This window comes from Dermacentor silvarum, chromosome 8 (genome assembly GCF_013339745.2).
Source record: "Dermacentor silvarum isolate Dsil-2018 chromosome 8, BIME_Dsil_1.4, whole genome shotgun sequence".
Lineage (NCBI taxonomy): Eukaryota > Metazoa > Arthropoda > Arachnida > Ixodida > Ixodidae > Dermacentor > Dermacentor silvarum.
In genome coordinates this window covers 28,893,828-28,905,062 of record NC_051161.1, presented here as the reverse complement: position 1 = coordinate 28,905,062, position 11,235 = coordinate 28,893,828, and the positions used below count along the sequence as shown (strand labels likewise).

The 11,235-nt window shown below is 43.1% G+C and overlaps 1 protein-coding gene across 1 annotated transcript in view; it reads left to right on the top strand.

Moving 5' to 3' along the window:
• Positions 1-499: 499 nt before the first annotated feature.
• Positions 500-11,235, top strand: part of LOC119462021 (sarcolemmal membrane-associated protein-like) — a 48,900-nt gene continuing 38,164 nt past the window's right edge. The window contains exons 1-5 of the mRNA XM_049672400.1: positions 500-1,269; positions 5,168-5,548; positions 8,197-8,344; positions 9,085-9,151; positions 9,827-9,908. Coding sequence (XP_049528357.1) covers positions 1,240-1,269; positions 5,168-5,548; positions 8,197-8,344; positions 9,085-9,151; positions 9,827-9,908 — 708 coding nt within the window. The 5' untranslated portion in view covers positions 500-1,239. The remainder of the gene's footprint in view (positions 1,270-5,167; positions 5,549-8,196; positions 8,345-9,084; positions 9,152-9,826; positions 9,909-11,235) is intronic.

The following is an 11,235-nucleotide window of genomic DNA, read 5'->3' as shown; positions in this document are numbered from 1 at the left end:
GACCACCAACATACCTTGTCACTTGGACTTGCCAACAAGTCTACGAGCACGTGCTATGAAAAGGCTGCAGCGAAAGTGGAGGAAGCTGCAAGTAAAAAGAATGTAGACACGTGAATTTCGCCATGTGCATGCCTCCTGCTTCGTACGTAGTGGCCGACAGAAGCTAGGTGCAAGGCTCATTTATATGCAGTGTAACGTTGCGATACCTTGAATTGAGGAGGTCTGTGAATTCGCGTTGGAGCAATCACGGCCATTCAGTTTCAACTATCCCAATCATTCGCTAACTTAACTTTCAAAACGGATTATTTCGGCGGTGCATTCCTCCACAGCGATAACGATGGCTTTCGCGCGAATGTCTTCCCGCTGTAATCTTGCTGCGCCCAAGGGCCTCCAGGATGTGAAAAAAGGGGCGTCAATCTCGGAGGACGCACATTTTCCAGACATTCAGCAGATGACGCTCCCTTCGCTAGCGTTGCTTCCCGCTTTGCGCCCGGCGGGCGAGAGTACCCAAGCGAGCACCTTTGGCAAGCGCTCTCATCGGGTTTCCGCAGAGGTTTTTCGACTTTGGTCTTGTTTTTACTCCTTCCTTCTCCGCCTTTTTAGCCCCGATTATCGGATCTCAGAGAAACCTGTGCGCGTATGCGTGTGTGCGGTTCGCTGGCCGCCCGTCCCGCCGCTAAGTCCGTTCGTACGTTTTCTACCTGTTTTTCTTCTGCTCTTGCGCGGCTGCCTATTCTCGAACCGGGCAAATGACGTTTTACGCTGGGCGCTACCGTCCGATTCTCCCAGATGACTGCTTTTTATAGAAAGTGCTGGGCCCTACGTGAACGAGGTAGGCCTGCCTCGCCGACTCTAATGTGCTACTGTGCGTGAAACACTACGTACCCGGCCCCTTCTACTACTAGTCTGTCGCGATCGTGAGTGCCCGACCCCGACGTTCGCCCTCGGAAACGATCTTCCAGCAAGCGAAAGAAGACCGCCGCTCTCATCGGCAGCCAGGGCTCGGAAGGAATTCTGCTGGCTCGTTGCAATGGAAACAAGCCGGACGGAGCTGTTCATGTGCTTCGCTTAAACTCTACCTTCGCTTTGGGGTTTTCGAAGTGCAGCCGCTGCAGTTTCCGCGACAGGATTTTCGCAAGATGTCTTTCGTTCGTGCCGTGACCATGGCTTTGCCGTGCGTGTGCTCATTTACTCGCTGCTGTGCGGTCTACAAATGACTTTGTGCGTGTCGCAGGGTTAATGGTTGTCTACCGAAAGGATTCCGCCAAGGTAAGCAAATTAACTGGTCTTTCAGTGCTGCGACCAAACGCGACTGGGGAGAATTTGGAGAGATCTCGCTTCGAGATAGGCCCGTCTCGTGAGCGGCGTCAGCACGAATTCGTTTCGGTAGATGGTCTAAACGGAAACGTAGTGCAAAATTTCGTTATTATTATTATTTTTTTTTCTGTTGCGAACTTCGCGAAGTTTCTGTCGCAGTAGCCACGACGGCAGAACCGAGTCTGGTTGTTTGGGCGGAGCGCTGTCAAATTCGATGTGCAAATAGAGCCGAACCGGGCAATGAACCGTGGCTTGCGGAAGGCTTGACACTCCCTGCGGCCATCGAGTGTGTAGCCCGGTGCGTAAATTTTCCCATCTCGGCATGTATTGTGTTTTAGTGAATTCGGTGAGCTTGCATCATTGCGAACTGGAACCGATCTCTGTGGTTCGCGCTCGCGGAGCGTCTTGCTTCAAGGGCGTGTGGTATGTGCTTGCAGCCTTGACGTGCGCTTGACTCCGTTTGGCGTCACTACTTGTGTTGGGACAAGCAGTGATGCCCGTATCCGCCCAACCACTGCTTGGAGACCATAATACGGATGTACAGAGCTGTCTTTACACCCGGCTCCGTATAGCGGACCGAACATTAGTGGTGGTTGCCCGGTAACGTAGCTTGCTTTATATAGTGTCGTTGACATTAAATTTCCGGAGACGATGTGCGCTTGAAACGCGTATGACTCAAATCAAACATTTTCATTGACGGCTTCAGCGCAGGGCGTATCATGCACATCAAGGTGAGGCCGGCATGAACATATTGACGATTTTCCATTTCCAATCATCTGGTTCCTATCTTGATGTTAATCATTCGCCACAGTGGTTCATTTTCTGTGCTAGGTGTTTTTAGTTGTCGACACAGCACTCTGTGTTGTCACTTGAAACAACATGTTCTGCACATTGTGGTAATGGTCGTTGCATCAACTGAAGGAACTACATGTGTAATGACTGAAGTGTAATCATGCCAGCAGCAGTGCAGCCATTACACACCTAGCACATTTACTTATCAGTCCCATGCATGGCTGAAGCCAAGCCTTAGATTTGTGGTGCATGGTAATAGGTAAATTGTGGTCGCATCATTGCGTCTATCAGGAAGCCATAAGAACTAGATGAAGGAAGGGGGCAGGCGGTTTATTTTTCCCGATATCAACCTTGGAAGTCTGACAGGGTCTCCATTATATGTACACCATGAGCACTAGCTACACTCGTGATTTGCTCTTGGGAGTTTGTCAAACCTTTCATTGTGAGAGATTGAAGCGTGTAATTTAAATAATGGGTTGATATTTCTGTAAGCAGCGCTACCTCCAAGCAGTCGCCAGAAAGTGACCGACTGCAGGGCAGCACCTTTTTCGATGCTGCCTTCCGTTGGGATATGAAATTCCCTTTGTGATGTCACAAATATGGGGTTTGATGTATTTGTTAAACTGTTTTCTTAGCTTGTAATAACTGGCTTTGATGGAAAAAGAAGAGGTATAAACACACACACAGACATCAAACATGAACGACCAGAGTTTCACTTGCATCAAACATTTGAATTGGAATGGCAATGAGCAACACAAGAACAAGGTAAGAGCAGGAGCCAACGTTTCCACAAGTGGACTTTTCTTTTTTCAAGGCGACATATGCTCTCCTCGGCACACTATATATAGGTAGGGTTCTTCTAAAGGGGAGAGAAGGTAAGGCGGGTGGGCGAGGAAATATAGGTGGGGGAAGAAATATAAATGAAAACATGATCCTGCATACCACAACAAGAGTTAACTTTGACATAAACTTCAAGATGTGAGAATAAAAAGCAATACATGGAAGGTGACTCGCAGAAGGATTAATTGAAGTTTTGTTCAAACGACTAAACTTCCAGTGTTTTTAAGAATAAATGCTATGGAGGGTGCTGGTACTGCTGTAGGTCATTCTTGCCTATGCTTTTCTGATCGCATGTAGTTTAATTATAGTCCCTTCCTTAACCTTGTTGGCAAAAGCAACTGCAGCATGTTTGTGCATTTCTTTGACTCACTAGGACAGGTTTGAGGTGTGTAGAAGTACTTGAATGTTTTCTCTGCAGAGCATGTTCATGACACACATTCTGTCATGAACATGCTACTTCTTACTGAAATGCAACGTACCATGCATTTCTAGTGTGTAGTGAGTGACACTGCTGACCATCTGCATTTCACTGCTTCATTGTATACACATTCCTTGACTTTTGTGACTAAGTCCAAGGTTAATAAATTTTGTGCATAGTGATGAAACTCTACGCCCAGACTAAAGTTAAGTCAGCGTATGCAGGTGTGATAGACAATGCTCAGTTTGCACAGGTTACAAAATTTGAAGTTTTTTCTTACTTGTATTACTGAAAGTCCCACAGTTTATGGTTGTTAGCTAGGCTTGTTGGTATAACAACATAATGCAGCAGATAGTGCAAATACGTGACTAAGGCTTGAGCAGTGGTCAGTGCATGTACATTTCTCTAGTCTTAGTCTTGTGTTTATGCTGTCTGTTGCATTATGTCTCATAGTTAAGCTGTCTTTACTACGGAGGAGCTGGAGCAGCAGGTTATAATTGCTTGAATGTAATTCTTATTGAACGAGTGACCAGTAAACTGAACATGCATTCTTGACTTCTGTACCTCACGTATCAATGCATGGCTTGTAGCCTTGCCTTGCAACTGTACCGACTAAGACAACCACTTAATCACATCATTACGCTAGCAGCACATTCTAAGTCACTGTTGGTCTAAAATAAGGGCTTTCAGCTGACGCATTTGCAATGAAATATCTTTGTAAAGCTGCATCCTTCATTGTTAAAAATAATATATGGCTGCCACAGAGCCAAATGTGCGGTCAACTTATTTTTTTAATTCAGGAGGGTGTGAGCACTTGCTCTAGTGTGCAATAGGCACTGTCACATCATTTGGAAGTTGCAAATGACATAGAAAGCATTAAACTGTAGTCTGGCTTGTTCTTTGTAACCTCAATTTATCTTAGTGTCATGCTTATGAGAGTGGGACTTGCCTGCTTATGTAGGAGTTTGCGATCATGGTGTATTCTAATGGTGCATTGATTAATTAATGGAATTTTGATTTCTCTTGCAATAAAGGCAAGGCAGGACTAAGAGCATTTGATAGACTGGCTGAAGTTCCTGTCTCATATTAAGAATTTGACATGGGCTACATAGCAAATGTCCATTTGATAAAACTAGGTGATCAGAGGATTTTGTGCTCAGGAATTCACTTTACATAAATCTTGTTCAATCAAGAACCTGTTTACATTCTACATTCATGCACACCTTTTTAAATGAGAGTTGAAAAAAAAAAATAAACAAGACACAGGCAAGACGGAAAACAGCAAGGCATCTGTGCTGCTTCTCCGTTTTGTCCGTCTTTTTCTGCACTCTTTTAATTTATGAACTATAACTAACCAACTTGCCCAACAAATACTTGTTGATAAAGGTGAACCTCGTTATAAGAAGATACCTTTGTGATATCTGATATTCGTTATGCACGTTTATGTTAGATGCTTTTATCGGCAAGGAACATTTTAGATTTACTTTGTTATACCCAGGTTCATTATATCGAGGCTCAACTGTACACACTTGCGCATTTCAAACAATGGTATTGCAAGCAGTTTGCATAACAGGAAAGAATGGTGACAATATCAGCGGTGAACAGGAGTAAAAAAAAAATGTTTATTGTGAAAAATAAAAGATCGCATCAGCAGCTTTGACTTCTTGCTTTCAATTCATGCCAGTACCCCTGGGGGGCTCCTTAGTCCAGGATCCCTACGGACTTGGTTGCTTGCTGGGCCTACGACATCAGCTGTTGCTAGTACAAACCTGAAGCCAAGTAATCTGCTCTCCCATACAGGTGGAGACCGAGATCGCAGCCACCACGGCTACCCCGGCTGAAAACGGGTCGGTGACGGCGTCGGATGAGGCCGATACCATGAAGGCCGGTGTCCTGCCCGGGGACGTGATTCCGCCCACTATAGTAGGGGGCGGGGCACCCCCACAGCAGGCACTAGTGTTCTCACCGGCGGACGTGCCGCCGCCCAAGCCCGGGGTTCCGCGAGCCATCCTGACTTGCCGGCCCAACTCGCACCCATTTCCGGAGCGAGTGCTCAACCTTGACCAGCCTGCCAAGGTTGGCCGGTCAGTGGCTCGGTGCCGGCAGGCGCCCAACAACGCCATCTTCGACTGCAAGGTGCTCTCGCGAAACCATGCCCTTCTCTGGTATGAAAATGGAAAAGTAAGTGCCTCAGCTTCTCAGCTTGCTACTGTTTTGAAAAGGTGTGAATGGCAGACATTTGAATTTTTTTGCAACTTTAATGCTTACAGGGATTTCGGGATGTTAAATGTCCGTGTTCATTTGTTCATCCGCTTTCCGAAGTGCACCATTCACTTTCGTTGAGGGAGATTTGAACTTTTCCATGTAGTATTTGGAACCATCCAAATCTAAAACATCTCATCCCGTGCGACAGCGTTTTGAATGTTAAGTTATACTACCTTCTTGCACACCCACCCAGCAAAAACAGAGAAACGCCATATTCAACTCCCTGGAGAAATATCCTGGCACCATCCTCTGCGAGAGGCCTGCGCTGCAGCATTAGTATCTGTAGCACACGCCTTCAGACCGTTGAGCACAAGGGTTCTGATGAGGCAGTAGTGCTGCTTGGAAAATATCAGTAACTGAGTGTTTTAAATTTACGTCATTTATATACATAGCACACCTCACTGTAGTCAGTGTCATAGTTTTATTGCAAGTACGTGTTTTACGCATCTATACAGTGGCCAGTTTTAGCGGCCAAGATATGTCAACTCAACGCTACTCATCCATTGATCACTCTGTACCATTTCTTGGCGCTCTTTGGCCATACCTGGCCCTTGTGCCACTACGCACTATACATCATCATCACCATCCTATGTGTACAGCGTGTTGCAACAGGCAGCCTTCTCTGCTTTCTCACAGTAAAAGCTTCTTTGCATTTTTGCATGAGAAACAAAGAACATAGTCACAAGAGGCAGTGAAGTTTAGAAAAACATGGAGCAAGCAGGACTATTGGTATTGCCAGGGTCATTGCGGTTGCAGATGGCTAGGCCACTATGTTTTGTTGTGGTGAAGCCAGCATTTACCACTCCCACAGCTTCAGCAAATTAGTTTGTGCCGCTTAGGAATAACATTTTCCAAGTCAAAGTACATACTGGCTTTTGTTAACTTTAGTGATAATTTTGCTGAGTTATATGGTGTTGCAAATCTGCTTACTAGCTTCAGGAACTGCTGTAGACTAGCAAGCGGCAGGGGTCATCACTGTGGAGATGTTTATTTGTTTGTTTATTTGTTTGTTTAAACTCAGGCTCACGTGTATCAATTGCTGTGTCATAAAATTGGTGCTCATATCATAAACAGCAATGGTGTGCACATGTGTGTTGCTATCATGTAACACTTTTATGCTTCAGCTCTCTGTTTAGGGGATAATGATGCATTCTTCTTGCAGCCACTATGTTAACGTTACTTCAGGGAGATGGAAAATCATGCCAATGAAGTAAGCAATAGTGATTGCTGCAGTTGCATATGGACACAAAGCTTCGAAGTGCAGTTACCTTGGCCTTTTCAAAGAGCAGAGGGGCCATTGTTATCTCACTTTGCATGGCATCGGTTCATTATGTTGAGTGGCACTGATATTTTATCCTTGGAATGAATGACTTGGTAGGGAGGATTTGTGTTGAAAGATATGAAGGTTAAATATCCACTTGTATTTATGTCCTCACACTTTTTAATTGTGCTTGTTCTGACCATATTGCAGTCGGTAATTGATTTAGGACCTGAGAGATTTTTCCCTAGTTAATGAAACCTGATATGTCGCACCACTAGCTTTAACAGAAACTGGCACACTGATAATGGCAATGCATTTTGACCCAGTTCATTTCCTAATACAACCACCAAGTGTGCTGGTGGATGTTATTCATGAGGCATGCTTTTAAAGTTGGTTGTCATGTTTACAGACCTGTACTGCTTTTAAATAATTTTGAGAAATATGGGTTTGATGTTAGTAATTTCTCTAAAAATGGTTTAACCCTTTAACTACCATGCCTGAGCTGTACTCATCCTGGTTAGGGGTTTCTACCAGTGTTGCCAATGACAAGCTGTACTTGTCCAGGCCCTTCTGCTTGGCTTGCCAGAAATTAATTGCACTCATCACTCAGTACGCATGTGCATTTGCAGTTTCAGCACTTTAACAAATTCTTCAACACTTTTGATTCCTTTTGTTACGGTATGCTGTGATAATTAGGCTTTAACCTTACACTGTGTGCTAAAGGATCACTTTATCTTTTTTCATTTAATTTTATTTATTCTTTTTAGAGGAGATGTCTTTGAATAGTATTTTGGATGAATCTGAGAAAAAAAATTGCATCTGTATGTACCGTAAATTGCTGGAATAAAGAAATAACAAATTTGTCGCACTTTCTTACGAAAGAACTTTGAAATTAAAGGATTCAGGGCTCCTTGCTATAATCAAATGTTGCCTTGATGTATTTCTGGTTCTGCACTAAATAGCATTTGCAGTTTAGAACTATGATCTTTTGTCTTTTAGAGTGCATTTGTACTGCCTGAAAGATTCTGTATCTGAAAAAGTTTCATGAATCCGTATCTCATCTTGTGTTGTCCATTTCTGCCATATGCTATTTGGTCAACCATCTTGAAAAGTTGCAAAGATCAGAGGCTTTGCTTTAGCAACTTCCTCCTCCTATGAGGAAAATAAAGTGATTTAATTTCATTTGATGTGAGACACGGAGCCTCCAGGAAATACAGCTATTCCTGTATAGCTCTTTTTTGTTGTTGTTCTGGCCTTTGTAATCTCTCTAGAATAAATGCTACTTTATTTGTGATGTTTTCAGTTCTATCTGCAAGACACCAAGAGCAGCAATGGTACCTTTGTCAACAACCAGCGCCTAAGCAAAGGATCTGAGGAGTCGCCAGCCCAAGAAGTATGCTCCGGTGACATTGTACAGTTCGGTGTCGATGTAGTGGAGAACTCTAGGAAAGGTGAGGTTTCTTTTGAAAGAAGTTTCTGAAGAAGAAAAAACGTTCTATATTTTAATATTTGAACATCATCTTGCACGTATTAATGTCTGATGGTTACATGTAACAAGACTTGTGAAGCTTAATATGTTTGTTTCAGTAACACATACATTATGTTTTACATGAGATACAACTTGCATCAGTTCTACTTGTGTTGCAATGGATGTTACTGTGTGGTTCATTACTTTTACACACAACTTGACATCTCAAATGGCTTATTGGTGCATGCATTGAAGGGATCTCGAATGACACTGTGTGCAGATTAGCGAAACGGTGGTCATTTGAACGAGGATTATTTGGTACTGATAGTACATATAGGCCCTTTCACTACGTGCCACTACTGCATGGAAGGCTGCATGAAAAAGCGATGGCTCATGCTAAGAAGCACAAATATGACTTAGTTGCCACAGTCCTATGTATTTTGTTCAACCTGACAGGAAGCTTGGTAAATTGGTGTTACCTTTGTTAGATTCCATTGTACTAAAAATGATGCTTAAGGAGGTGGAAAGTTGTCCAAGCTGGTATTGGCTTGTATTCATTGCACTAAGCTTGTATTTGATTTCTTTGCTCCTGTGTATTCATTTCGGGTGCTCGGAATGAATGTTCTGCAACATTGCAGCATGCATTTACTTAATTCTGCTTTTTTTTGCTTGTAAACACAATGCTTTCAGCTAAGTGTCTTCTGCTCTCTTTTTTTGCCCCAGTGACTCATGGGTGCATTGTGGCCACACTGCGGCTTTTCCTGCCCGACGGGAAAGAAGCCAAAGCAAGGTACAGGCACAGTCTTCACGTACATAGTACATCTTTTTTTTTTTTTTTTTTTTATGTAGTGCCCGTTACTTGGTATCCTCTGAAACTGAAGATTTGTTTCAATCTCAAAAATAAGAAGCAACATTTCAAGAAAAGCCTTTCAATCTGCATTTCCAAGCAGGTTCTGTAAAATACCTTCAGAATGCTGATCTTTTAAAGAGACCTGGTTCGGACTGAGGGTTTTGGTGAGACTCGCTTGTCATCTGCTTCGCCTCTTCCTTCTGTCCTCAGCATTGCTAAACATGTTGCTCTTTCTCTCCCTCCTTCCTGTTCTCCCAGTGCAGAGTACCTAGCTAGATGTATGCAATTCAAGCCATGGCACCTGTCCACCCTTCTCCTAATCAGCTTTCTCTTGCTAATATCTACCTACTCTAATACACAATGTCATTGCCCACATTGGTTACCATTTAGTTTGTGTTGCGCCCTAGCTGTGATGGCGTGACAGCAGATTGCAGTTTTCCATACTGCTTTCATAGCTTTACATCTTCAAAGTGAACTGTTATGAAAGCTCACCATGTCAGTGAGAGAAGCTGCAGTCTTGTCGGAATGTTTGTCCATCTGGTTCATCTGTCTCTCCAACTGAATGCCTTGGAGATAGTAATCGTAATATGTGCTGGGCTTTTCTTTTCTTGCCAGCCCTTCCACGGCACTTATTCCTGCTGGAGCTGGGACTTCAATCACTACTCAGGAACTCTATCAGCTGTCTCAGTGCATCCAGGTATGTTTGTTAATGTAGAAGAACAGACTTTTGCGATAGTTAGTCTGACATAGAACTCAAGCAACGCTCTACTTTCAAGACTTAAAAGTAGTACCGCATCTTTTGTGTCCATTGCTTAAAGGCCAACTGCAACAAAAGTTTGGACCACATAAGAGAAGCCTAGTTTCAGGTAGAGCAGCCACTGTGCAATATTTAACTTTTTAAATGCAAGTGGATTCGTCATGAAAAGCTAGCAAAAATAGAAGTTTCTGATACCAGAACTCGAGTAAATGGCGCCATTACCACTTGCTGGAGCATAGAACACAGGACCTTGAGAACCAGTGTGGCATCTGTGCGTGACCTCCGAGACTGGGCAATGCCTGCAACTGGCTGAAATTCTTGGAAGCGATGTTCTGGGATAGGCGTCATGTCCACTAACAACCAGGGGCCTGCTTCATTTGTTAAGGTGCCATCTGAAAATTGTTAATTGGAAAATTTAGATACACCTAAATTAGGTTACAACTTTTCATAGTCTCGACAGTTTATACAAGTGCACATTCTACTTTTCATTGTGATACGAAAGTAAGGAATGTCCATAACTTTATTGTATTTTAAGGAGAGGTGTGCAATTATTCGAAACTTTCGAATAAAGAATCGAATAGTGTCCTATTCGTTCGGTCTTCGATTCGAATAGTCGCCATTCATACATGCGAATATTTTTCAAATACTCTTCGAACATTTCAAAATGTCAACTGCACCAAAATAAATGAAGAATTCGAGCAAAAGTATGGTAAATTTTCACCCCCGCAAACATACTGCAGACATAAAACATAAGAACTTGTGCAGTGGAGCAGGCTATGTCACTTAGGTAGTCATACTTTACAGGTTGAACAGCGATTATTCACACTCTCTGAAGAGCCCTGTGCATGTGAAGAAACTACTTGGTTTCTCCTAATGCTCCATCTGTGCTTTTAGTAAACAATGCTTCATATCGTACTATGTAATAGCAGAAACTTGCTAACTTTAAGAATAATGGGATGTGAACATTGTTTTATAATAATTGCGGTAATGGCTGTTCATTATTCGAAAAGTATTCAATTCAGTTCGCTTATGGCACTATTCGATTCGTATATGATTCAGTCTCAAAAATCACTAATCGTACACCCCTAATTTTAAGGCCCAATTTCACCTCCTCATGTTTTTTCAAGAAGGAACACTAAGGTGGGGAAATGTAGTAAGCACTTTTTGCTTGTGGCTTTTCTTGCATCCAACAAGTTGATACTGGCATGCAGACTGCTGCATGATGACCAGTAATAGCGTGGCCCTGGTATTTGTTGGCGTAAAATAA